The following is a 27,635-nucleotide window of genomic DNA, read 5'->3' on the forward strand; positions in this document are numbered from 1 at the left end:
CCATATTACTAACACAAATAAAAACAAAAAGAAATTAAGGTCCACTAGTGGCCCAATAAAATTCAAAACTAAGCAACTGTAAATAAAAGCCCTAATTCCCAATTTGAAGGTCAATCAGGGAGCTGGAGTTGCAGAAGTTGAAGACAACACGAGCTCCTAGTCTTTCATTATGCATCAAACACTGTGTCACATAAGCATGAATACCTTTTATTTCTCATACCATATAAATTTCAATGAATAAAACTATTCGAAATGCTTTTAGCAACCTAGTTATTTCTTTTCTTCTTTTTTTTTTTTTTTTTGAATTAATTAGTAGGATTAATATGGCCCTGTCACTTATACATATCAAATTATTTCTTTATATACATATATATATATATATATAAAAGCATTCATGTTCTTTTTCTAATAATATTGAAATAATATTATTTTAGCATTCAAACAAAACCCACATGCATCAACAGTAGGGAAACCAACAAACTTAAATATAATTTGGTTTCATGAAGAAGAGAAAAATAAAAATGCCGAATTCTTTAGTATTTGTTTATTTATTTTTTTGAGGGCAAATCAAAATTAATCTTGAGTCAATAATATCGTCTCTTATGGCTTTGTTTAGTAGATAAGCACATGAAATTCAAAGACGGGTAGCAGAACCCAAGGTCTGATCCATATTTGTAGATTGTTTTATACAAGTATATTTATGCACTCCAAGAAAGACATCTCTCATGAGAGGAAGCAAATTCCAATTTCCAACCCCATATTCATAAAAACTAGAATCCAACAGAGTAAACCACAGAGAGATAAAAACAAACTTTCTCTGAGCATGCAGAGAAGAATGTCCAAAGCATTTCAATATTATTTTAATAATTAAATATATTGATGCATGAAACTAAATTAAAATCTTTCACTACTAAAATTTTTCAGCTACAAGTTTCAAACTTTTTATCCTCCCAACCCTTCTATTTCCCTTGACAACCATAGCCCCAACTATCAAATTTGTAAAAATTTTTTCCTTTTTTTCTTTTTTTTTTTTTTTTTCTTTTTTTCGGTGTACTAAGATCTAAAAGATATATATGTTCAGAGGAAGCTTAGACGCAGATCCAATGGCGGATGATCCATTCCCGTGTCGATTGCGTAGGGGAAAGCTGTTGTTTCTTTGCATTCATTTGCATGAAATCTCAACCTTTCCGATTCTGATTCACCAAATGAGTTTATTGGAAAAAGCTGAAGCGTTTCAATCACTCTTTCAGGCTCCGAAACCTGATTTATTTCTCCATAATCTGTAACATGCGGGCCAAAAAAAAAGTTTGAAACTCAACTATCAAAAACACTGAATAGAAACAAAAGGAAAAGAAAAATTATAAAAATTATCGGGACGTGCTGATAGGTAAATGACTATGTATATATATTATACACACACATACCTTTTGGATATGAATTTTTTTCCTCACGAAGAATAAAATCTTTCTCATCAATGGAAACCCTTCGACGCTTCTGTCTTTCTCTAGCTTTATGGTTTTGAAACCAGTAAAACACGTTCTTGCTCTCGATCTTACCGTAAAAGCTAAGCTGAGAAGAGATCTTCTGAATCTGGTCAGTGCTCGGGGTGCGGAGTCCAGACCTGAACAGGTCAGTCAGAACTTTTACCTGTTCAGTAGTAGGATTCCAACGCCCACACTTTGTCCCCGTACCACCACGATTTCCACCACCACCACAACCACCATTACCACGAACACTTCCAGCTTTAATACAAAAGCCTGACATGCCCTCCTCCATTTTTTGCAGCTAATTCTTTCAAGTTTTGTTGTCTCTCTCTGAAACTTTTACTTCTGAGCCTTCTGAACCCAAAACAATGTGAACCCGTGTGCATATATAATACCTTAAAAGTGAACAATAACATATATTATAAGCTTTTGATATATTTTTAAAGTACAAAAATACATATATTAATGCATAGAGATTAACAACTATTGTTTATTTTTCTTTTTCTTTCTCCATCTGCTTTGTTTTTAGGGAATGTGAAGATTCAAATAATATGTGGATTTGTTTCGGTTTTATCTTTACCCTGTTCTTTGTGCAGAGAGAGAGATTAGAAATAGAGAGACATGCGCAAAAGCTGCCACTGTTCAACGTTTTGGTCTACGAGCAGACAAGATGTAAGTTTCACTAATTATGATTAAATTATATACAAACTTTGAAACTCAATGCTCTTGAAGGTTATATATTTATTTCCTTGAGTTCATCTTTATTGATGGGAATGGGGTTTTTTTTGTGCTTTTCAGTAAAGTGTGCTTTATTACTATTATATATATATATATATATACACAGAGAGAGAGAGAGAGAGAGAGAGAGAGAGAGAGAGAGAGAGAGAGAGAGTCGTTTTCTCATTGGATCAACCTGATAATTTAAGCATCACATCTTACTTCAAATATTTAAAATTAATTAGTGATCAATTTAATGACATACTAAACTTAATTTGGACAAGTCTATAGACTCTATACTATATGAATCAAAAAACTATTAATGCATTTTTAAATCTTAATCTAAATGTTGATTATACATATAACGATTCATAGTTATAATAAATTGATCTGGTGGTTGGAAAATAAATCTTCCATTATTAACTCTTAAATTATGTGAAAGTTGATATTTAAAATTCAATTATCTACTAAATATAAATTTAGTGACATGGTAAACTCTTATTAACTTGTGGCAAATGAATATTGTGTGGATCCAAATCACTTTAAATGAAATTTTTAATTGCAACTATTGAAGTAATTTGAGAATTAAAAAAGATAGTGATGATGATAAAAACCATTAGATTGACATGATATGCATCTATTTTTATATATATATGTATGACAACTAACACTTACCACATAATCATCCTATACTAATCAAAATTAGAAAATTACTAATTAGATAATTCATATAGATATATATATATATATATCTATATATATATAGATATGTAGTCTTATTATTATAATATCGGTTCATGCTTTATTAGTAGACGTCCAACACCACCACGACATGTGAGTAAGCCAAACATTTATTTTTAAATTAGGAAAGAGTGTCTGCCAAACACAATATAGAATAATAATAGCTTATATATTTTCATTGATTAATGTTAAATGGGTGGTTGGCAAAAAGGGATTGATGCAAGTGAAAAGTCAAAGTTACGTATTGTCTGATCTAAGTTGGACGGTTGTGATCGCAAACAGACTGACATAGATACTCAGTTAGGTTGACCACAAGTACAGCTGAGTCAAAATAATTTGAGGGGTTAAACCTTCTTTTAAGGATGTGGGGACATAAACAAAAGACAAATAAAACCGCTAATTTGATATTTGGGAGGGACAACTCATTAACAGCCAAAAGTGGGGGGGGAGCAAATTGGATTTTATTATGTCATGTGCTTCCTTGTCTTAGCCAACTACATGCCCTTTTTATAGTCACTCGGTTTGCTTCACCTTTTGGTTCAAAATATATACATATAAAATATATATATCTAGGGAATCTAAAAAGACACTTCTCATTTGATTGTTGGTGACCATTTCTGGGGTCGTTCTAAAGTTCAAGTTGCAATTTTGGAGTTTATGGCTTGTCCCTCAATTGGGTCGACGTCTATGCCTTTGAAGTTTTAAAAGTCTAGCTAGGTCAGATAATGGTTTATTAATGCATGCCATGGTAATTTAAATTAGTATCTTTATGAAAATGTTCATTTTGGATAGTGCAATGTTTACGGAGATCGATCATGGTAATATTTCAAACTAACCCTTGTTGGCTAATATCAGTCTGGACCACTAAGCCACTTAATATCAGAACTCTGAATTTTAAGATTTTGTTGCTGATACTGTCTGTATGTTATAGAGGTGCACAATATGCATGATTTTCTGAAGTGTATATCTGAAAGCATGCATACATATTCATGCACGGGTCTATATAACTTGATCATGGAGATTAATCTAGTCTGGTAGAGGAGAAGAGCCAAGTTGTGTTTTAGCAATAATTTTTCCAATTCCCAAGAATGTGTTGTACTCACGAGCATAAAATTTGTTCGGTTGTGATTGGAACAATTTATATCGTTTCAAATATTGTTGTGCTTTGATATATCTAATCTACCTTCTAGGAGTCTAGTAGTAGTAGACTAGTTTAATGAGTTAATTTCTTGTACAGGTAACCAATACTATTACTTCTTGTACAGGTAATTAACCATATATGATTCACCCAATTATACAGCCAAAAAACATACTTGTTAGTGGAACACTGCGCATTGGCTGGGTAGTGCTATTTGCCAACCTTGATCAGCATAATCTTGAAGATGTCTCTTATTGGAAAACACCTAGGAGGGACCAAAAAAGAATTTAAAAAAAAAATTAAATAGCTAATTTTAATTTTGTGAATTCCTTTTCAAAGAGATGGGTTTCTTTAAATAAACAAGAACCAAACCTATGAGCAGTAATTGGGAAAGGAACTCAAAAATGAAAAGCCAAAAACAAACAATAGTTGAAAGCTGAAAGGAAGGTGGTAGAGAGAAGGATAAGAAGGGATTGGCAAAAGTGCCAGATGTCGTATATGATTTGTCGTTTATTGTCCACCTGATACCCCTATACTACACCCACTTTTTTATGTTAGATGATTTTGGAGACAGAGAGAAACCAAAAACAAAGCAAAAACAAAAACAAAAAAACCAAAAAAAAAATTAAATGGAATATTGGGGCTTTGAATTCTGCAACAGAGGAACGAGGAAAATGTTATTCAGTGAGATTCGAGAAGTCTTATGCTAGAATTAGGGCACGCGTGAAATCCACGCCGCCCCTCTCTCTTACCAATTTTCCATCTTTGTTTTTTCTGGCATTGCTGCCTCATAATAAATAAAGAGCAGTGGAAGGTTCACTTCCCACCATTCCCACAAAATTATTTTCTTAATAATCAATATAATAACATTATCATAGGCACTTTCTACTTTCTAGTGTCTCAATTCAATACTTTGCAAGCTGGGACCCATTTTAGGCATTTACTCTCCCATCACTTACCCACTTCCTGGCTTTTCAATACCTTATCATTGAGTACCAACCATTCTGCTTGGCAGTGAGTCCTAAGGTCAGGTCATCCGTATTTAGATGCATAACAAAAACGTGAAACTGTGTATTCAATACATCTTTTAGTTTTGTATAAGGAGGAGATTCCTACATCTCTAAAAACATTACAAACGGATAAAAACACATTTTATAAAATTTGACCCAAAAATATACTTCCCGCTAACAACATTACAAACGGATAAAAACACATTTTATAAAATTTGACCGGAAAATACTTCCCCCTAAACATCCATGACTGAATGATTAAAACGCCCAACTCATAATTGACGAATTTGTAGGTTCAACTCCTATTATATGCTTTGCCAATGGAACCCTCCAATAAAATATATAATTTTTTTATGATACTGCAAACATCAGCACATTTTAACTTGCGGACAGGCAAAAGGAAGCAAGTTATCTTATATATAATCACGCAAGTTAAAAACTTACCAATATCCCAAAAAAATATAAATAAAAAAAAGTAAAAACTATATACACAAGTAATTTTGTTTAGTTTCCACCTAGATGATTCCTCAAAAATGACAGTTGGCACGGTAGGCATAGCATAATTCAGAATAAACATACCACAATTATTCACTTTTATATTTCATTTTTTTTTTTTCCCCCAAAGCAATCAACAATTTAAACTTTTTATGAACTTCCAATATATCTAAACTCCTTGTTTACAGAAGCTTTAAATATTTTAAAGCATAAAAATTGAAATTCAAACCACAAAAAACCACGATTATTTTTACATAACATCAGCTGCATCAGCCTAAATGCACTGAACTAATAATTAAAAAAAAAATCAAAAATTTTTTTTTTTCCAAATGGTTTAGACACAACATGCACATGCACACCAACACCCAAGATGCAATAAATTTTCATTGAATGGAATGACGCTGAGCATTGGATTCGCGTAAATACTAAATGCAAATTGACTAAACCTCTTAATCACTTAATCAACTAAAATATGAGAAAATCATATTTTTGTTTATTTAAATTTTTATTTTTCAAAAAGACTTGGGAGTACAAAAAGAAAAATGCACAAAATTAATGTACAAAACATAAGGTCCAAAAGAAAATCTTATAAACTTAAAATTCGAGACTGAAACATATATATATATCAACCAGTGGTTGATTGACGACTAGAAGTAATTAAAAAACAATAAATAAGCAGCTTCGTCGCAGCATTCCCACCCGAAATAAAGGACTGCTATTTTGGATTGTAGAAGTAACATAAAATTTGGAGAAGAAATCTAGAAATCAATATAGGACAACATTTGAACCATCGAAACTAGCTCCAAAAAAAATTAAACATTTTTAGCTAAAAGTATTCCACGGAAAGAAGTCTTAACAAATTCAGAGAACCTACCTATATTCAAAATGAAGCAAAAAGATTACAACCTTATCTGAAAATAAAATGCCGCATTTCTCTAAGTCGGGGCCATATATCACAAACATAAAACTTGTAAAATTAAATTTGTCTTGGCAAATAATTCCTGGAGTGGATGTGAATTACAGAACCTGAGCGGCTGTGTTCAACTTTTCCGCTAAGCTGAGCTGTGTCCTAGTAATGCTTGACAAATATAACATGAGCAAATGGTCCTGCAACGAACAAAAACCAAAAGGTCAAATGCCATACAATTGATAGCAACACTGATAGCTTGAGCAGAAAAATTGCCAACACGATGGACAACCAGAACAAATATTAAAACCTAGCGAAGAACTATCAACATTTTTAAGATCTTAAACAACATAGTGCAGTTATGAATGTGGTCTACATTATACGGTGGTTACAAAATGCAGGTACACTTTCAAGTTGATGTCTCTTTCCTGACATATATTTCACATATTTCCAGTGTTTAATAAATCACCAAACTCTTGTACCATAAAAACAGCTCTGGCAAGGCTTAATGTAACTTGAAAATAACCTAAATCTAATTTTACCTGCAAGCTATCGTTCACAAGCTTATCAAAAGCTGTTGGAGGCAATTTGGGAAGTGATGCTACAGTATCTGATATAAATCTCCCTATGTTGTTATCCGGTGCAACACGCCCTTCCTGAGAGGGAAAAAGTTACAATTACCATATCAAGCAAAAAGCAAATTACACAGTGAAGAAGGTAATGCCTCCTTACCACGACATTATCTACATATTTGTAAACCTCATCAACTAGAGCTAGTAGCCGCTCCATTGAAGCTTCCATTCCTTCCAAATCAGTTGGAAGTTTGTCAACCATTGTTGTCTTCAGAATATCGACTGGAATCACAGAAAATAAATTTCAAATCAGATCCAAACAATCTTCTAACTAGGAAGGTTGCTTTCAGCATTTCAATAGAATTCTGATTTATGATTAAAATATCATAACTGCTCAGACCAAAAATGATAGAAAATTGGCATGCGTTGTACAGTGCAATTCTAATCAAACAATAGACAATATCCATTCAAAATAAATAAATAAATAAAAATTATAATTTCATTGGATCATCTTTTCTCTTGAATATCTGATATCATATTAATACATTAGCTTCAAGCTCAGAATGGAATCCATGCACAATGGATATGTGTGCATTTCATATGTGCATTGAAGTGAAATCATCAATTAAAACTAATATAATTTGGGGAAAGAATCCATTGTTGCCCAATGACATAAAACAAACTCTTCCTATTTAAGTAATGAGGACCTCATACTTGACACAATAATACGCAAAATTTTTAAACTTCAGTTGACATACCTATTCCCAAGGTATACACTTCCTCACCCTCTAATGCACACCCACATTGACTCCCATAGATTGACATATTACAGAAAAGAATAAACTCTGAAAATAGATTTGTCAAATCTTAAAATATCAAAAATGTAAATATCACTTCAAGAATACTTACTATGATACAAATTTGATTAAAACATGAGTTACAAGCTTAAGACCATATGTTTCAGTACAGTGACCATAATAATACTTGTACAGCTGCAATCTAAAACAGTGCAATTTCATTTATTAGTATTATACTCGAATAGGGAAACAATCACACAGCAGACAACTGTTTCAAGAACTGTTGTAAAATCTAACACCCGACCATTGCTCTCAAGGATGTCTCATCTATCTCCAAAAACAATACACATTTCCAGCAAACATAAATAAGTAACAACTTTTCCACCAACTCAGAAAAAGTTAATTATATGTACGATGTAAGAGAGTGCACAGATAACCAACTAAATTACAAGAAATTAAAGCTTAAATGACTACATACATCCAACTCGCTCAGCTTCAACCATGCGGAGATCTAGGGGAATCTCTTGAAACTGTGCAGCAAGTTGCCGGTCTCCAAGAGACAAATTTACAGAAACATAAGCTTTTATGGTACCCTCTCCAGTACTGAACCCCGTATCAACAGTCAAATGAACAGGGTTGGAAACTTCTCTAGAATAAAATTCATGGATCAACGCACTACCACCAGTAACTCCTAAACCAGTTGAATACCTGTATATTACCCATGAAAGTGCAATATTAAACATTTTTTATTAACTCAAGAAAAACAAAATTTCCTATAATATATGCCTTAGTTATATTGCCTAGAAATGTTGTTGGTTCTTTTCAATAATTTGAAGTCCATAGAGGATGAAGCTCAAAACACAAACCACAGAAAAAAATTTCCAGTATTTGGCACTGTGTATTCTTACACATTGAAGTCAGAAACCATTAACCATGTAGAGTTAAACAGTGCTAGAAAAGTAAGAAAACATTCCTAATCTTCTGCACTGTGTATTTGAGCATGCCCTTCAACTACAGAAATGTAACAACCAAAGGAAAACTGAGATGTAGAAATATGTTTATAACGTCTGAAATCCGACAATCTAACCATAAATTGAAACACAACAATAAGAAATAATTTTAAGAAAAAGACTTACCATCCAACAATGACTTCCTTTGGGTTCACCTTTTGATGTGATATCAACATATTGTGATGATAATCAATATCCAAAGCAACCTGTATTCATGATGAGCAAATCAATTTAAAAACAGTAATTACTTCATAGGACTCTGGAAACTATCCATGTTTAGAAGAATTTAAAATCACAGCAATATCCATATATTCCAAATTTAAGGTCTTTCGGCAGATCACTGTTCCACGAATAAGACCACACCATAAGCCACTATGCCAACTTCTTAGTCTCTAATATGTGTTCACCGCCTATCAGAGGTACCTATTCTAATTTTTCTTCTCCTCTAATTCACCAAATACGGGAGTCATTAAAATTTATGTTTTCATTCAGCCACAATTTCCGATAACCTGACACTGAGCATGTAAAATCTATTGAACTAGCCTAAGGTGCAATCAGGGAAGGATTGAGTATCACAAGGCTCGGAAAAGAACTTCCAACGAATTATGAGTTTGCAATGCCTCTCAACCTACTACACCACTCCTCAATCCCAAGTTCCACAGTGAAAATTGCTAAAAGTTGCAACTTAAGTAAACTAAAAATAAAATGCCCTACATGTTTGGTTTTACATATTAAGAACAAAACAAAAATAAATAAAAATAAAAGTAAAAAAAAAAAAAAAACCTACAGCTTCAATAAACTGAAATCTATATAAATTATCCAAATATTATTTGTTCCCATTCAGGTTCGTATACTGTGATATTATATGTTAATAAAATTCCCTTTTCCACATCTTCTCAGAAATTAGACAGAAAATCAAAGCTGCATTCAAAAATTTAAATAAAAAAAATAAAAATAAAAAAAAATAAAAACCTAATGAATATTCTTAAAACATATACATCTTTTGCCATCTTGTCGCAGAAACTAATCATACAAAAACACCAAAATGAAAAATAAAATAAGAAAAGAAAAAAAAAAGTGAATGTAAAATTGGGTACACAAAGCAAAGAGGACCTGGTCGGAGGACTCGCTGTGAGGAACAGCATAAGAGTTGCGGATATCAACGGTGCCATCGGGCAAGATCGAGCCGAGGAGTGTGCCAATAACTCGGTCAGCTTGGTCGGGGCGTCTGACATAGCAATCGCAGATGTTAAAAATGACTAGAGGATGAACCTTCGCCGACAAGCTCGCGGAGGACGACGATGAGAACTGCAATACTGTGTGCTCGCTCGCCATTCTCTCTTCAGCTCAATGGATCTGACTCGCTTGGGACAAAGAGAGCCTGCGAGAGAGACCACGAGGAAGGAAGGCGCGAGCGCTAGGGTTTTTGGGTGTAAGCCGAAAATGGTACGGTTTCATTTGATTTTGTTTGTGTTTTGGGCCTGTTTACGCAAGTAAATAATGGGCCACCGAAACAAAGCTTTTTTAGTGTTATTCTATATACACTAGAAAATAAACCACAGGGAGACTATGGGTAAGGGAATGGTTGTTCTATAATTTTCCTTTCATTTTAATCTGGCAAAGAGGGACCATTATGGATCACTTTTATTTTCGTTTTCAAGCATAAAAAGACAAGTAATTTATCAAAAAAAAAAAAAAAAAAAGCATAAAAAGAAAAGTAGAAGTTGTAGCTCCTTGAATATCATTAGGAAATTATTTTTCATATTATTTCGAAAAGAGCTTTTATATCTATTTGATATGATCATATTATTTTTCATTTCAATATTAACAATGGCTATATCACTCTTAATAAGAATAATATATTAATTTCAAAATAAAATGAGCACATGCTAATAAATGTATTTATTATCTACGTCAATGGATTTTAGAACTCAAGCGTTACATATAATAAACTACAAAATATATATTTTTTGAGAACCAATTACATGGTGAAAGATTTATTTTTCTTTTTTAAACTACAAAATATGTGTATATTTGAGAACCAATTGCATGGTGAAAGATTTTTTTTTCTTTGCTTTTTGGAAGGAAAGGAAAAGAACCACTATTTCATTCAGATTTACAATCAACAAATAAATGCATATATTAGACAATATATTGTGGTAAACGTACAACCAAAAAAAAAAGACAAATAGAGCATTTGAGTTATAGAAGTGTAGAATAAAAAAATTTTTGGGGTTACTATTTCCATTATCTTTTGAAATTATTATGCAATAACTTCAAGAAAGAAAACCCAATCCCCCAGACAAATGGAATAGAAGGGCGATAAAAGAAACAATGTCTAGAGGAAAAGCTTGGGATATGGTTGAAAAATAAATTTTGTTATGTAGAAATTTGAAGGTTAAAAATTGAAATTTTAAAGATTTCATTAAGTCGGGTTTTGGCTTCTCATGTTTTCAAAAAGCTCTTTCCAAAGGCATTTAGCATTTCAAATGTTATGCCAAACAACCCCCTAAGACCTTATTACCCCAAAAAAAAAAAAAAAAATCTCTATAGCTCCATACAAATGAATTTGTCTTCTAGCAGAATTATAAATAATTAGGAAGTTATAGGGCTAATTCAATATATGAATGATGAATTCAGAGAATTGGTAAAATGCAAAACAAAAGAGATAGGTTTGAGTACTATCATCATCAACTCCTACAATTTTAACCTTTTCTTTTCACCAAAATCAAACAAAATTTTATAAACATTGGTGCAAAAAAATAGTATCAAATTTTGATAAGTCAAATTTTCAATTCCCAACGTCAAAGTATACTGATTTCAAAATAAAATTAAAAAAAGGGAGAAGAAAAAAAAAAAAAAAACATTAAAGTATACTCAACTTTTTAATCAATACTTGGTCAACCTGTTATCCTGCAAATTTTAAATTTAAGTTTTGATGACTTGATTTCAAATTTCCTTTAACAACTGGACAATAGATTCACATGTTCTTCAGTCATTAAATCAAACTGGCTTTAAAGTTTTGTAAAACTTATCTAAGTACATTTAAAAAAAAACAAAAAAAAAAAAAAATCTGTTGCATACCGCAAAGTTTTAGCATGTGAAACTCTTTCTTAACACAGAAGTTTTCCAATCCTCTATTATCCTATAATTACATCCTTATTTTTTATTAGTATTTTTATTATTTTTCTTTTTGCCATGTCTCTTAGTCCTCTTTTGAATCTGAATAATTTGGGACTGCCGTTTATTCAGTGCAAATTTTCAAGACTATTTTAAAAATTAAATTAACATTTTAATAACCTTATTTTTTGCAATAAATTTAAAAATAACCTAAATACATGGATAAATGAATACTAAATAAATCAATAATATCCAGTACACTTACATAGGTTGTGTGTCTTTTTTTTTTTTTTTTTTTAATAATAATAAACCTTAATAGGATTATAGGAGTCTACTACATAGCTCTCAATACAAAAGTATGAATTTTTTGTTTGTCTTTATAATTTAAGAGTATAGGGTGTCTAAATATAGCTCTTAATACAAAAGTTTGAATTTTTTGTTTGTCTTTTTAATTTAATTAGTTTTCCACTGTTTTTAGTTTTCTTTGCTGGAGGAGTGAGAGAAAGAGGAGGAGAGACCACCAAAAGAAAGAAAGAGGAGGGGGCTTTTCCAGTGTTTCTAGTTTCCTTTGTTACAGTGTTTGAGGAAGAGGGGCGAAAGAAAGGGAGAGATCAAAAAGAAAGAGAGGTGCTGTTCTTATTTTTTATTTTTTTTAAAATTTTTTTGTGTGTTTTTTTATGAAGAATAAGAATGAGTGAGAAAGATGAAGACAAAGGAGAAGAAACCAGCCAGAGAATGAAAGGGGGTTGATATAATAGGATGGAATAAGACATGAGTTAAAGACATCTTGAGCAAGTAATTTTTGGGGGAAAAAAAATTTAAAAAACACGGTAAAACATTTTAAGACAGTTTGGAATAAGACATGATTAAATATTTTAGCTATTTCTAATCGGATAAAGATGTCTGAAATTTAAGAATAAGTTAAAAAAAAATTTAAAAAAAATTCTTAAACATCTTAATAAATTCAAACTTTAGATACAAAAACAAATAGCCCTTAATAATGTTTGTCCCCCTTTTTTATATACAACAAAGTAATAAGGAAATATCAACCTTTTAATTTTTAAATCAATGTTTGTCAAAACAAAAAAAATTGAAATCCAAATTTTAGATATTGAAAAAGAATAAATATATAAATATCTTCTTATTTATCAAACGAAATGGAAAAGACTATTGATTATTATTTTACTGGATTAAAAATTGATATAATTTAAATCTATATATACATAAATCATTAAAAAGTTACAAGAACTCATTACAAATAAATGAAATAATGATGGTTCATTTTAACATATCACTCAGTTACAATTTGACATCCATATTGTTTGTAGTTCACTTTTATTATTATTATTATTATTATTATTTATTTTTTATTTTTTTTTTGGGTCATGACTTCAACTTTACCTTGGCATAAGCTAGTTGTACGTGGATGACAACTTCAATTTAAAATAGGATAACTATTGACAAACAACACGTGTGAAGGCCAAATTCAAGGTGTGAGGAGTAAGATAAATGATTTTTGTTCTTCCTTATCAGAAGGATCTGTTTTATATTACACAAACGTTATTACAAGTTGCACTATCTACGTATTCATAAATGTTTTTTTAAAAAAAAAATGCTATTTTTTTCAGACAAACAACGCTAAATGGAACTTAATATCATATGAATTTCTACAAGGCAATGATTATTACTGCCCAAGAGTCCTAATATCTGCTAATAGCAGATAATAAATTAAACGTACATATAACCAAACATTTTTATTTTAAAATGGAGAGATTCGAACTTATCAACGATATCAAAACCAACTTTACCAAAAACAATATCAAAAACAAACCACTTGGCTGTCCTCAGCTAGTCATGCCTTGCCGATTGAAGTTTCAGCCGGGACTGTGAACCTTCCTTTAATGGATTAGCAAAACTAATTTTTCAATAAAGGTTGGGCCCCAGGTTGGTGGCAGTAACTACCACAAAACATCGCACACTACAAAATACATCCACATGCCTAAGCCTAAGTGGGTATCGAATTTGGTGACCTATCACTCATTTTTTAATACTTTTATGTCGATAAAGACAAACTACAATCATCCAAGAATTAGCAACTAACAAAGCTGTAGAGCAGAGCAGGTAAACTTGACGTTATTTTCCAATTTAAAATTACACAAAATTCATCACAACCATACACACAATGCCCACTCACATAAACTGGGTCCCTTTAAACCATATAAAAAAATAGTGACAGGAAAAGGGTCCCTTCAAAAACACATAGGATGATAATATTACAATTCTTAGATACATAATACAAATACACAGAGCCAAAAGCCAGATAACTGCATAAAGTTATTGGATTTTCTTTTTTTTCTTTTTCTTTTTTTCCTTTTCTTTCCTCCTTCTTATCTTTGGGATCATTGGAACATCAACGGTCACAAATTACAAGCATCAGTGTTGATCATCATGAGATTTTTTCCATATCATCACTTTGATTTGAAAGGGATGGCTCTGATCACGACTTGGTGGTATAGAGCCGCAAGTGCCGCACCAATAAATGGTCCCACCCAGAAAATCCACTGCAAAACCAAATAAAAGAAGACAAACAACTTAGAATCATGATCCACCATTCTTCATTCACCAAACAAAATAATGATCCACTATTCTTATCATAAGGAAAAATGTTTACATGCCACTGTTATATGGAGGATGTGATGTAAAAAATTTTTTGTTATCGAAATTTAGTAACTTTTTAACAAGATCCATATATTTTGGTTTGATGTTGCATAGGACTATGAATAATCGAAAATTTATTAATATCTTATAAGCACTACATGAACTAGTTTTCATTTTTTACGGAAAGTAAGAAATTCTACTTGGAAACCAAACAGATTCTTAGAAAAGAAAAAAGCTTATTGAATTGACAGAAAACTTACGTGATGATCCCAGGACCTTTCCTTATTGAAGATGATTGCAGCACCGAGACTCCTAGCTGGGTTAATACCGGTTCCGGTTATGGGGATTGTGGCCAAGTGAACCAAAAACACAGCGAACCCAATTGGCAAAGGTGCCAAAATCTGATAAATTTTTGAAATCCAACTCATTATATATTTATATATATAACCCAAAAAAAAAAAAAATAACAAACCAAATTATTCAATACAGAAACTGAAAAACTTAGAGAGAAAAAGAGAGAGAGAGAGAGCTATCTTACAGGGACATGGGAGTCTCTGGCGTTACGTTTAGCATCAGTTGCAGAGAAAACAGTGTAAACGAGGACGAAAGTTCCCACGATCTCAGCCCCAAGACCGTCACCTTTGGTGTAACCAGGGTTAACGGAGTTAGCTCCACCGCCAAGTTGGTCGTACCGGTCACCATAAAACCCTTTCACTACACCAGCGCCACAAATTGCACCAAGCGTCTGCATCACCATGTAAAACAATGCTCTCGGCAGTGAAAGCTTCCTCGCCAGGAACAGCCCGAAGGTCACTGCTGGGTTTATATGACCACCTGTAATATTACACAGTTGGAGTTTCAAATCATTGTAAAACAATCAACAACTGCCCGTCTAGCTCAGTCGGTAGAGCGCAAGGCTCTTAACCTTGTGGTCGTGGGTTCGAGCCCCAAGGTGGGCGTATTCTTTAATTAAGTAGAAAAATGAATATTATTCTTTTTGTTTTTCTTTAATTTACGAACCTGAGATACCGGCGGTACAATAAACGAGGGCGAAGATCATGCCTCCAAATGCCCAAGCGATCCCTTGAATCCCGACCGTTGTACACTTCGTTGGATCTTTGAACACTCCCATCACCGTTAAAACGGTGATGTACAGGAAGAGAAACGTGGCAACGAACTCGGCGATACCAGCTCTGTAAAAAGACCATGAAGTCAGCTCACCTGGCTCAATCAGCGGCGCCGGAGGCGGCTCTTTGTAGTCCTTGCTGTCATCTTGGCTCTGAGCCGCCGTTCCAATCGGCTGCGTCTCTCTATACTTGTTGGCTCCCAATTTAACATCTTCTTCCTTACCCTCCATTTTTTTTTTAATTTAGCAGAAAAAAGCTCTGATTGATCACCGTTTGATTTCTCGCTCTCTCTCTATTTCTCCGATAAGAGCAGTGAGTGGGGGCGTTGAGGTATTATATAGTAAAGTTTAGGTGAGGCAAAGGAGAAAAGAGTAGTGGGAGTGGGACCCAAATGCTATGTAATTAATTTAAATTCTGAATTTATTTTCTTATCCTATGGCCGACCAATCATTTTCGTAGCTATTCGTGTAAAAGGACTTAAATGCCCTGATATGATTGTCAAGAAAAAATTGGTAGAGCTTACCTGGCATAATTGTGGCCACATATGCACCTAATGATAGTGCCTGCTCACCGTCCATCTTCTCCTTTCAATAAAAAAATAAAAAAAATAAAAATAAAAATCAGCTGCTGTCAGTTTTACTGTGCCCATTGATGAATTAGGAGAATTAAAACCTAAATTTAACAAAAATAAATAAATAAATAAAACTTTAAATAAATGTGGTCCAATCCTGATTCGGGTCAAGTAAGTAATGCTCCGTTTTGCACGGTTATTATCTAATGCAAATCACATCATGTTTGCCTCGTGCTATCATTTAATAGACAGGTGGCCCATCAAGTTTGGAATTTCTAATTGCTACAACTCAGATTACTAGATTAGTCTGTCAGACGCAAGTAGGTTCGAGACTGTGTTACAGTATTTTCAATTCACGTGTTTTATTTGTAGTTAGATCTAAAATTATGATTGCATATACCAAAATGAACTATATAAACTTTATACTGTTTAAAAGATTAAATTTATTCAGCCAAAAAAAAAAAAGATTAAATTTATTATTATTGTTATTATTATTATTATTTAAAAGTGATTTTTATTATTATAGGCTTTCTTTTTCTTTTATTTTTTTTTGGATATACTTTATATTAGAGGAAGGAGATTTTTTTAGCTCCAAATCTATATTAATATTTAAGATATAAATGGTAACATCAAGTTAGGTTAATGGCTCACTCGGAATGCCTATTTTTGTCAAAAACAAAAAAAGGTTTTGCTATTGAAAACTTTTATTCAAGAAGAGGGAAATTTATTTCGTTCCATCGATAATGAAACTAATGGGTAGCGTACTGATGTAGATAAAAATCAACACATGCAATTGCAAGATTTGACCAAAACGATGCCAGTTTATTTTTTATTTATTTTTTTTTAAACATGATACGAAAATGTATAAAACGTTTTCAGCCACAAATTTAAACAAGTTTATGACTCTCAGACAAAAAAAATTAATAAGCTTCTAAAAAAAAAAATTCATTATTCTCTATACCACAGTATACATATATATATATATATATGAAAAAATAATTATTATAATAATACCTATATATATATAGTTTCTCATAACATATGCCGGCGCGCTGACGACAAAATGGCGTTAACCTGAACATTTTTTCAACGGCTATTTAAGAACCGTGAAGTACTAGTATGGGATGGTTATGGGAAAATATTACCTGTGCATAAGCCCATAGAGGTTGATACATAATGCACCGTCACGCTGGCGGATTAGCGGTATTGCTTTTGAACTTGGAAGAAAATCAATGGTGGGATTGTTGGGATTTGATTTGATTAATCATGTCAACTAATCTGTTCTTAATTCTAGTAATATAATTCAAAGGTTTTAGTTAAAATAATAAAAAATAATTAAAATAAATGTAGTGAAAATGTGGATGAGGTTCAGGATAATATAAAATAATGTGGATGATGTTTGCCATCAACTTCAAAATCTTATTATTTGATTAAACTTTCATCATATTATTCTGGGCACAAGTTAATTATAAGTTAGACGCATCACATCTGGGTGGAATTTAGATGGCATGGTCCCACTTTTTGCTGTGTTTAAAAGTTAAAGACATTAATTTAGCATCCTTAGCCAGCTTTAGGGCATGTACAATGGACATGATGCTAAGACCAAAATAATGTTTTATTTATCTGTTGATTAAATGGTTCCTAGCAGCTTAGCCAATATACATATATATATATATATATATATATATAGAGAGAGAGAGAGAGATAAAATAAGGGATTTTAGTTTTTAAACTCTCATCTTAAATAGTCTAGTAGTAAAATTTATTATTTCATAAGTAAACAGTGAGTTAGAATTTCCCCAATTCCAAATAAAAATAATACTATTTTTTTTTTGTAATAATAATAATAAACTAAAAATAGCAATTCAGTATCACTACGCTAACAATTTAATAATAAAATTACTATTTGTTTTTATTGAATTTGAATCTCTCCCTCTATATCAAAAGGAAAAATTGGCAAATTGGCATTTATCTTTTTCTTTTTTCTAACCGAATGATTATTTATAAAATAAGGTTTTTGTTTTTAATCGAAATAATGATGTTTAAGAGTTAACAAGTGTGACAAACATTATTCTGTTATAAAATAAATAGATAGCACTGGGTTCCACCCATAAAAGAAAACTATATAGTACAATTTTCCTTTTTAATGTCGTGACCAAGAGTTAGTAATTATGATCACACAAATTAACACTGAAACCAAAAATGTTCCCTAATTGCATGACTTCATTTGTAATTAATTTTTGTTTGTGTGTGACAACGATTATTGTGTTAGATTTTGTTATTTGTTTTTAAGTTCAACGTTATTATTTGTTGCTGAGCTGAAATTTAAATAAATTATGTTTCAATGAATGAAGTTGTGGATAATTCTCACATATAGGACAATCATTCCCAACTAATATGGCTTAACATATAGTAATGACGAACTTTAATAAATAATGACAAAACCCATTTGTTAAATTATTTGTAGCGGCCGCCTATTCAATAAGAGCCATTCTCTTGAAGCTGATTTGGCACCATATGCTCTTTTAGAATATGGATGATAAACTAGTTTTGGGTTTTTTCTGCTTTTAATATTACCCCCACATCCCCACTTTCAGGTTTTTATATTCTCTTCCTTACCAAAATCTATAATTATCAATTAGAGGGGATAATTTATGTTAAATTTTTTAAAAAAAAAAAAAAAAGAAAAAGAAAAAGAAAAAGATGGACTGTTTGTTGTGATCCATAAAACAACATTAATTTTGTATCCAATTCATGTTTATTATTCTTAAGAGTAATAAATGGGGTTTTGATTTAGATTATTGGCAAATGCAAACTTATCATCAATTACATAGAAAGATTATGTTTGGTTTGGGTCATTTTCTTGGAAATATTTATGTCAAATTTCAGTTTTTCAACTGTTTGTACAAATTCCACCCCCACCAAGAAAAAAAAAAAAAAACTATTTATATAAGTTATATGAAATTTTTTTTTTAGAATAAATTATCTAAATACAAATTATCAATTTTTTTTTTATTTTCCATATAATTTAAATTCATATTCTTATAAGCATAAATAAAAATATTTTACCATTAAAATTAATCTACTTCATTTATAAATTGTATGAAATTGTATACCCAAATGAAAATTAATTAATTCTCTATTTATGACTATTTCACGACCCCGTTATTGATTAATTTGTTAAAAAGATTTATTTACGTTTCAATGATATACTATCAATTAGTTACAGTTTCAAAATTATCTAAACAATGATAATTTAAATCGACTTTTAAAAAAATATTTTAAAACTGTTTTTTATAAATTAGCCTTAAAAAAAGTTTACACTAACTTACAAAACCGGACAACACGGACAACGATCCTAATCATGCATCTAGTTTTTTTCTTTTTCTTTTTTCTTTTTTTAATCTGAATTTTTTAAACACGTAAATAGTTCAATAACTTTAATTGTAAATCTTAATAATTGCAGTACATCCTATAATATAAGTAGGCCAAATATTTAATTCGATCGATTAATGTCTTAATGAATCCCAAATATAAGCCTTTGATCACTTTCTTTAGGAAATGCATATCGGTTGACTGGTTTCTCAACGGCTAACAACTAATAAATTGGAGAAGATGTATGGATTATATGATAAGCTGCGAAATTAAAGTGACAACTAAATTAATAAATTGATTTAATAAGTGACAACTAAATTAATAAATTGTTTAAATTTGTGTAAGCTTTAATAAATTGATTTAATTATATTTAAAAATAATAAATTATATATTTAATTAAACAAAAACAATATATATATATATATATAACATAATCATAAATATAAATAAATATTAAAAATTAAATCAATTTCTTACTGCTAATAATCATATCTAATTTATTGACATAACAGGCAAATGAAAAGGATTAACGCTTCATTTTCTTTATATTTTATTTTTTGATAATTATTTTTTCATATTTTATTCCTTAGAATGTCTATTTCTATTTTATTAGAAATAGTTATTCATATACTAAACATAACCTAAATGTATACAAAGCCATGCAGACGTGATCGTTTTAGCATCCAATTTTTATCATTAGCCCTTACATTACATAGAGACTAAAATTTAAAATTTAATTATTTTTCAAATATAAATTTATTGACATACTAAAATCTTATTAGTTATATATAGAAATTCTCCAATCCAAATGTCATAATAGTTTTTCTATTTAGACTTTACTTGTAAGCTTTTGAATTAATTTAGAGGTTGAGATTAAAATGATATCAAATAAGGTTTACTTTTTCCTATTATGATTGTAGTATTTCATTAAACTTATATAATCTACGAAGACGTCAATGGTTATATATAAAGGTTACCCTTTAAATCTTGAGCCATTGAAGCAATCAATGGTTAATATTAAAGGTTCTGATTGAAAAACATCAAGATGTCCCAAATGGAGATTGATTATAGTGTTATATATATATATATATATACGGAAATTCTATGGTGAGGACGGTCCGCATGAGGACCACAGTATTAGTGATACTTTTTCATAGTATTAACGACGGTTTTTTATAAAATCATCACCAATACTATGAAAAACTGTCACCAATACTGTGGTCCGCATGAGGACCGTTCGCACCATAGACAGACTGTATATATATATATATATATGTAAATAGTTATATCTAGGATACTCTTATGCACAAAATCTTGGATTTGACTAAAATTCAGAATTTTAATCTTGATCGTTGGAGAAAATCCAACGGTCAAAATTAGATTTTGGCTTAAAAAAATCACATGACTTTTATCTTTCTTCTTCCTCACTCAACCATAGACTTCTTTGTCGATTGCTCGTCCACCATCGTGAAACAAATATAGTAACGTCTTCATCCTGCTAACACTCCATTTAAATTTGGCATTAAGAATCAATTTTGGTATCATTATTGAGAGTTAAGAGTATCTCTTTTTCATGTCTTCAAGGTTGCTATACAAGTTAAAGAAAATTATTATATCTTGAGTGAAGTTTCAAAGTTCAAACATTTTAACAATTAACTACACAAACATTCTCCATGGCAAATGAAAATCGTGCAAAAGATCAAGATAATATTTTTCTTTTGGTTAATCCATTTAAACTTACATATAACAGCTCAGACCACTCGCATACGATATTATTCACTTTGGGCCTGGAGAATCCTCTTACAACCCAACCTTCAAGATTTTAAAAGGCCTCACAAGGGAAATGTATCCACACCCATTTATAAGGAGTGTTTCGTTCTCCTTTCCAACCGATGTGGGGCTTCACATTACATATGTTTGAGTTAGGGTTAATTTATTAGCAATTGGATATTGAATAGATCTTAATTAGTTTCAAGGTGCGCTACCTTTTGTCTAATCCTTTATTGAAACTGAAAACTTTACCTACAATCAAGGAAAGAAAGATCTAACTACTAACTATGGCAACAATGAAGAAGATAAAGATGTAGCTATGTTATCAAGTCATGACAACTACTGCCATGCCGTCCTTTTTAGAGGGAGTAGTAATAATTCTACAACTTTCTTGAGAAACTTCAAATTTCCGAGCATTCAAACAAGGTAAATTAAAATGGTTAGCTTGGGTTTGAAAGATAAAAGAGGCTCAATGTGTTTTAATTCAAAATGGAATGGGTAATTTATTTCGATTTTATTATTTTCATGATTAGATCTTGACTCATTAAATTTGGAATTAACACATCGAATCTGGTTTAACTATATGTTTTATGTTTTATTAGGATCCCATCCACAACAGTGGCAATGAAGATGTAACAAGATGAAGACATCATATTTGTTTCACAAGGAGGGGAGGGAAACGATGAATAGTGTGAGTGTGGAGTGAGAGAACGAAAATAAAAGGCCATGTGAGTTGTTAAGACAAAATATAATCTTAATCATTGGTAAGATCCAATGATCAAAATTAAAAGTCTAGATTTTATTAAATCCAATATTTTTTACATAAGAGCCTTATTGATAGTTTTATATATTATATATATATATATACAGTCAAACTCACATCAAAGCAACATGATATTTTTTAAAATCATATCTTTCTTTATTTGCTAAGTGGTCAAATATGATTATAGTGTTATATTAAAATTTTATTTAAAACATGTAAACCTTGTTGAGATTTGGTAATTGATAAATACAACTTTAAATCTTAATTATTAATGCAATTTAATAGCTGAAAAGAAAATTTTGACATTAATTATGATATTAAAGCATTGATTTAAGTTTGGTTTCATATATATAATATATATACTATTGCTTGAACTTAAATCATCAAGACTAACATTATGACTTATTTTTTAATTTTTTAATCACATTAAAGACTAAGATTGAAAATTGTATTTAATAATCATAAGTCCCAATAAGATTCATTTTTCTTAAATAAGATTTTAATATGTGACTAAATTCATATTTGATTACTTTTTGAATTTTAAATCCTAACACTTAATATGATCTAAGCTAATTGAAGAAGACATGATGTTAAAACCATTAGATTGTTTTGATGTGAACGTTGACTTTATATACTATATATATGTATATATTTATATATTTGCTATAAATTATATATATATATATAACCAAGCTCAAATTTAGGTCCATAATATCAAATTTTTTTTTTCAATTTTTAGATCACATTAAAAGTTAAGATTTAAAATTATATTTATTAATTATCGTATTTTAGCAAAATTTATTTTTTTTAAATAAAATTTTAATATATCATTAAAACCATTTAACTGTTTTTTTGTTTTAATTTTTAACCCTTTAAAAAGTTAATAAACGACGAATTAATATTAAAAACTATTAAATTACCATGATATAGACATATTATAATATATACTATGCCTGCACACATAATATATGTAAGCCGTTATAATTTACTTGTAACTAGATAGCAAATTAATCAAGCAAGCAGAGATTTCATAACAAAACTTTATATAAAGTAAATTTCTCCCACCAATTAATTTGACTTGAACCTTTCCTCTTTTTTTGGGAAGAGGCATGCACACCATTCAAAGTTGAAATTTTGCCACGGGTTGTAGAGAATTATTTCTGTTTCTTTTTTTTTTTTTAAACAAAAATTAAAAAAAAAATAAAATTTAGGATTGCAATGAATATAAAGAATTTTGAGAACTGAAAATTTTCTTACTTCTTTTTTTTTTTTTCCTGATATTAGAATATTAGTCAATTTGTGTATGTTCAAGAATTTTTCAATTTTGAAGTTAGTGCTAAGGTTGAGGAGACATGAAAACAATAAAGATATTTTACATTTTATTAATTGGCAAACCTTCCTTCTAAAAGTGAATTGTACATCTGTTTTAAGATTATAGTTTTAGTCATTGCTTTTAAATCTAATCTATGCATTTTCTTAATCACAATTTGGTAATTTTCCATTCCGCTTAGTAATATGATTCAATTTTTAGTATCCGAAGTTTTGGTAATCTCGATGCCCTTGTTGAGATTCATCATTCATATGTCTCTTCCATACTTGTCTCAACCATTATAGGATTGTTCTTCCTTAAAGTTTTAAAAAAATCCAACATTATTAGGACACAAGATTATTAAGTGGTTTATATGCAAGGCCCCAAAAACTAGCGTTATGTCTAAGGGTTCCCTTTGGAGGGATTGAACCTATATAGATGACATAATTAATTAGTTAGTGCTGACACATAGTTGAGTAAAGATAATGTGTGTGTGTGTATATATATATATGTATAATTTTCTTATTATTTATTATTTGAGAATTCTAATATTTAATATTTTATATTATTCTTTTAGTTAGTTTCTTGTATTTTCTATTAGATTCAATTGTGTTTGTGGTTTTGGTGATTTGTTTGTGTCATACCCAATACGGTTTATCTTGTGTTTTGCATGTGTAGATACTAAATTGCATTACATGAAAATGGACTATTTTACAAATTACGTGTCAAACTAAAAATAGACTGGACCAACATTCATATGCTGGACCACGCTGTACGAATTTTGTTACATAGCTCGGTTTCTTCTTCCATTTAAATTTCAATATTCATTTTCGAACTTTAATTGAGGTTAGGCCGTGGATGATTCAAATAAGAAGCTCAAAGTCATAGTTTGAGTCATGAATATTTAATCAGACACATGTGGAAAAGCCATAGATGACAACGTGAAAAAATCATATCAATTTGATAAATTTCAGTAATGCAAGTTATTACTCATTGCTTCGGGTTTAAACCATCAACGGAAATGTTATGCTTTAAGAAACTATTGAAAACTTTTTAAATACTTCTACTTTCTTGAAAGTTAGAAACAAACTCCAAAGTATATATATAAACATAGAAATAAACACAAGTTTTATACATATTCTTAAATCGTTGTCCTATAAAAAATAAAAAATAAAAATTGAAAGTCTCTATTTTATTTATGGATAGCTATCTTTTACACTATACTACCTTTTACATTTTGTTCATAAACTACAAAACTTATCGCATTATCCTTAATTATTATTTCCTGCCATCTTAATTAGTCCAATTATACAATTCTTACTAACAAATTTGACAAAATTAGTCGAGCATACTCAAAAATATAATAAAATAAAATAAAACATTTTTTAAATAGAGTTACATAATTGTGTAACTTAATTTTATTAAATTAATATGTTAAAAATGCATGATTTATCAAACTTAACACAGAAAAATAATATTGCAAAGGGCAATTTAGTAGGTTTTATAGTATAAGGACAAAGTGCAAATGCTTATTCAGAGCCTAAAAAAAGTAAAATAGTTCCCTTCTATTTATTTTTACTATGGAATTTAAAATTATAAAAAGATTAAATTAAATAAATAAAAATTCTAATAGCAGAAATTGGGCCACGTCCTTTCTCCTCCTCTATGATACTTGGTACTTTCGCAGCCATAGTTGGAGTTGGGCGGTTGGACTACAGCATTGTACAGCTGACTTTCACCGCCCAGTCACATAATTCTTGTGATGTGGATTGGTTCAGGTCCTTAGACCTTCAATTTGGTACATAAAGTCCAAATTTAACAACATAGCCTGAAGAAGGCATACGTGGCCACTGGCCGGTCTATGATGTGAAATTCCAGGGATTTTTTATTTTTATTTTTTTAAGTCTCCATTCTATTCCACTGTATTCATATTATATCACCTCATTTTATTAAAAAAGAAAAGTTTTTTAAGTTGCTTTTGTGTTTTCCTTTTTTAAAATGAATATTAAATTACTAAAATTGCTTTCAATGTATAAATTATAGAATGACAACAAAATCATGATCTGTAAACCTGGACGAATATGGTAATTTAGTTGGTACGAAGATCATCATCTACATTTATTATATTGGAGGGCAAAAAATATCTAAAGGTATAGTATTAAAAAAAAAAAAAAAAAAACCTAAATGAGTAGGGATGTTAGATGAATATCATTGTTCTGGACATACTTGGTTTAAAAATTAAATGATAAAATGAAATATATATTTTTAATATAATAATATTCTTTTATTTAATCGGATTTTTTAAACTAATTTATCTATTTCTATATTATCCTAGGAGCTGACAATCCATTTTAAAACCACAAGTCTATTTTCGCTATAAAATAAAGGAATAAAAAATGTTTTTTTTTATCTGTGTATTATTATTATTTTTCCTTCTTTAGTCAGAATTTTGCTTTTTTTTAAATTTATTTTTATTGCTATTAAATTAAAAAAAAATAACTATCATATTCTACCCCTTTTTGTTATCCAAAAAGTTATTAATTTTTATTTTTAAAAATAGTTGTTCTTCTAACTAAAGATATTCCTATTTTTTTTTTTTAGAACAAAAGAAAATCACTTTGTTAGTACTTATTTGACAATAAAATTATAATTCTTGAGTTATCAATCTCTCCCTAATTAACACTTTGTTATCTAATCAGCCATTTTATAAGCCTCTCCTCGGTATTTTTTTTTTCTTTCAGCGAAAAACTCTACTAGATAGTAATGACCTATTTCGTTAATATTAATAGGACTTTAGTTGCAATTTTATAAGTTCTTGTTGATAAACTATTAAAAAAAAAAAAATTAAGGCATTTTGGAAAAGCCTAAATTTTAGAATTCTTAAAAAAAAAAAAAAAAAAAAACTTCTATTTGAATTTATAAGAAAGCTCTTCCTCCAAAAAATTTTTTAAAAAAAGTTTATGCAAGAAATTTAAATAAGCATTTAATGAAATTTTCAAAATACTATTTTTTCCTTACTACTTTATTTAAATACCAATTATATCCAAAATAAGCCATACATACATGTCAAAGGAAAACAAAGATTAGTTATAAACAAATGTACACCCTTACATCATTACTTTATTTATTTGTTTTTTCAATATATGAAATTGTGAAATATATGTCATATGCAACTTACTTTTAAATTATTTTAAGAAACATATGTTATGGAAATGTTTGTAACCAGTGAAGATGGTCCAATAATGGGTCTAGATCACTTGAATCTAAAGCCCCAAAACATTTCTTCTTCACTCTTCCTAAGTGAAAGATTTTGCAAGAGAGACAAACCATGAGTTTGACCATGATAAGAAAGGAGAAAGAAATAACCCTCCAATGGTTAAGTTAGATAGGTTCCACCTGATTAGTTATAGATGGGAAGGCTCCTAGGGTTTCTAAACCTAAGTCAGAGGACTTTAATTGAGAAATATTAGAGTTTGGCCAAAGCAAATTTTCACCCTTCGTTTAAGTATATATATAAGTAATGATCCCACGAAAAAAGGTAAGATAACAAAAATTTTAAAAGACTACAATACAAGACCCTACCTACCTACTTTTCTTTTTCTTTTCTTCCTCTTCTTATCCTAAGCAAACCTACTTTTTCTTTTGAACCATAAGAAAACATATTGAAGGACTATTTTTATGGGGAGAAGAAACATTTGGAGATAGCGATTGACTTAAGCATCAGAGGGCGAACACCAATGTTTCTTATAATGTCTTTTTTTATTTTGTAGAGGTTGATAAAGTTGGACCTGAGGTTACAATGGAAGGAAATGAGTTTTTTCTCAAGGAAAAGGAAGTGAAAAAAAAATTCATCCCCAACATTTTTGAGCCATCTATCAGAAACAAACCCACTATCATGTGGTTAAAACCTGAAAGTATAACTTCCTTTAGGATTTTAGACATATTTTGAACTTGTTGAAACTATTGGCATTGAGTGGAAGTTTGTAAATTCTTTGGAGTTTTTGGTTTTCAAGGAGATTTGTGTTATTGCTAGAAATTTGATGTTGATGGAAAATTTGCACTTTCTAGAAAT

General features: G+C 30.2%; 3 protein-coding genes and 1 non-coding gene across 4 annotated transcripts; 1 reads left to right on the forward strand and 3 right to left on the reverse strand.

Moving 5' to 3' along the window:
• Window positions 1-838: 838 nt before the first annotated feature.
• LOC107413812 (WUSCHEL-related homeobox 5) lies at window positions 839-2,283 on the reverse strand. The gene is made up of 2 exons (XM_048470651.2): window positions 1,425-2,283; window positions 839-1,280 (listed from the first exon to the last, which is right to left on the reverse strand). Exons 1-2 carry the CDS (start codon window positions 1,774-1,776, stop codon window positions 1,078-1,080), a joined length of 555 nt encoding a protein of 184 aa, XP_048326608.1. The 5' UTR covers window positions 1,777-2,283; the 3' UTR covers window positions 839-1,077.
• A 4,061-nt stretch (window positions 2,284-6,344) lies between these two features.
• LOC107413780 (eukaryotic translation initiation factor 3 subunit F) lies at window positions 6,345-10,319 on the reverse strand. Its single transcript, XM_016021825.4, has 6 exons — window positions 9,985-10,319; window positions 8,998-9,077; window positions 8,340-8,569; window positions 7,225-7,346; window positions 7,035-7,148; window positions 6,345-6,692 (listed from the first exon to the last, which is right to left on the reverse strand). Exons 1-6 carry the CDS (start codon window positions 10,204-10,206, stop codon window positions 6,603-6,605), a joined length of 858 nt encoding a protein of 285 aa, XP_015877311.3. The 5' UTR covers window positions 10,207-10,319; the 3' UTR covers window positions 6,345-6,602.
• Window positions 10,320-14,099: 3,780 nt separating this feature from the next.
• On the reverse strand, window positions 14,100-16,090 carry LOC107406389 (aquaporin PIP1-2). The gene is made up of 4 exons (XM_016013502.4): window positions 15,670-16,090; window positions 15,188-15,483; window positions 14,910-15,050; window positions 14,100-14,552 (listed from the first exon to the last, which is right to left on the reverse strand). Exons 1-4 carry the CDS (start codon window positions 16,004-16,006, stop codon window positions 14,460-14,462), a joined length of 867 nt encoding a protein of 288 aa, XP_015868988.3. The 5' UTR covers window positions 16,007-16,090; the 3' UTR covers window positions 14,100-14,459.
• On the forward strand, window positions 15,536-15,608 carry TRNAK-CUU (transfer RNA lysine (anticodon CUU)). The gene has a single exon. It is a non-coding gene; the product is annotated as a tRNA-Lys (tRNA).
• Window positions 16,091-27,635: the final 11,545 nt, after the last annotated feature.

This window comes from Ziziphus jujuba, chromosome 8 (assembly GCF_031755915.1).
Source record: "Ziziphus jujuba cultivar Dongzao chromosome 8, ASM3175591v1".
In the NCBI taxonomy this organism is placed as follows: domain Eukaryota; kingdom Viridiplantae; phylum Streptophyta; class Magnoliopsida; order Rosales; family Rhamnaceae; genus Ziziphus; species Ziziphus jujuba.

Bases quoted from the DNA above. Each gene is read 5' to 3' on its own strand.
- LOC107413812 (XM_048470651.2), bottom strand. From the start codon at position 1,776: ATGGAGGAGGGCATGTCAGGCTTTTGTATTAAAGCTGGAAGTGTTCGT. The intron at 1,281-1,424 runs GTATGTGTGTGT...CGCATGTTACAG, and splicing joins AAAAAATTCATATCCAAAAG to ATTATGGAGAAATAAATCAG.
- LOC107413780 (XM_016021825.4), bottom strand. From the start codon at position 10,206: ATGGCGAGCGAGCACACAGTATTGCAGTTCTCATCGTCGTCCTCCGCG. The intron at 9,078-9,984 runs GTCCTCTTTGCT...TCATGAATACAG, and splicing joins ACAGCGAGTCCTCCGACCAG to GTTGCTTTGGATATTGATTA. The intron at 6,693-7,034 runs GTAAAATTAGAT...TGTTCGTTGCAG, and splicing joins TTGTGAACGATAGCTTGCAG to GACCATTTGCTCATGTTATA.
- LOC107406389 (XM_016013502.4), bottom strand. From the start codon at position 16,006: ATGGAGGGTAAGGAAGAAGATGTTAAATTGGGAGCCAACAAGTATAGA. The intron at 15,484-15,669 runs GTTCGTAAATTA...GTAATATTACAG, and splicing joins TTGTACCGCCGGTATCTCAG to GTGGTCATATAAACCCAGCA. The intron at 14,553-14,909 runs GTAAGTTTTCTG...TTGGTTTTGCAG, and splicing joins AAAGGTCCTGGGATCATCAC to TGGATTTTCTGGGTGGGACC.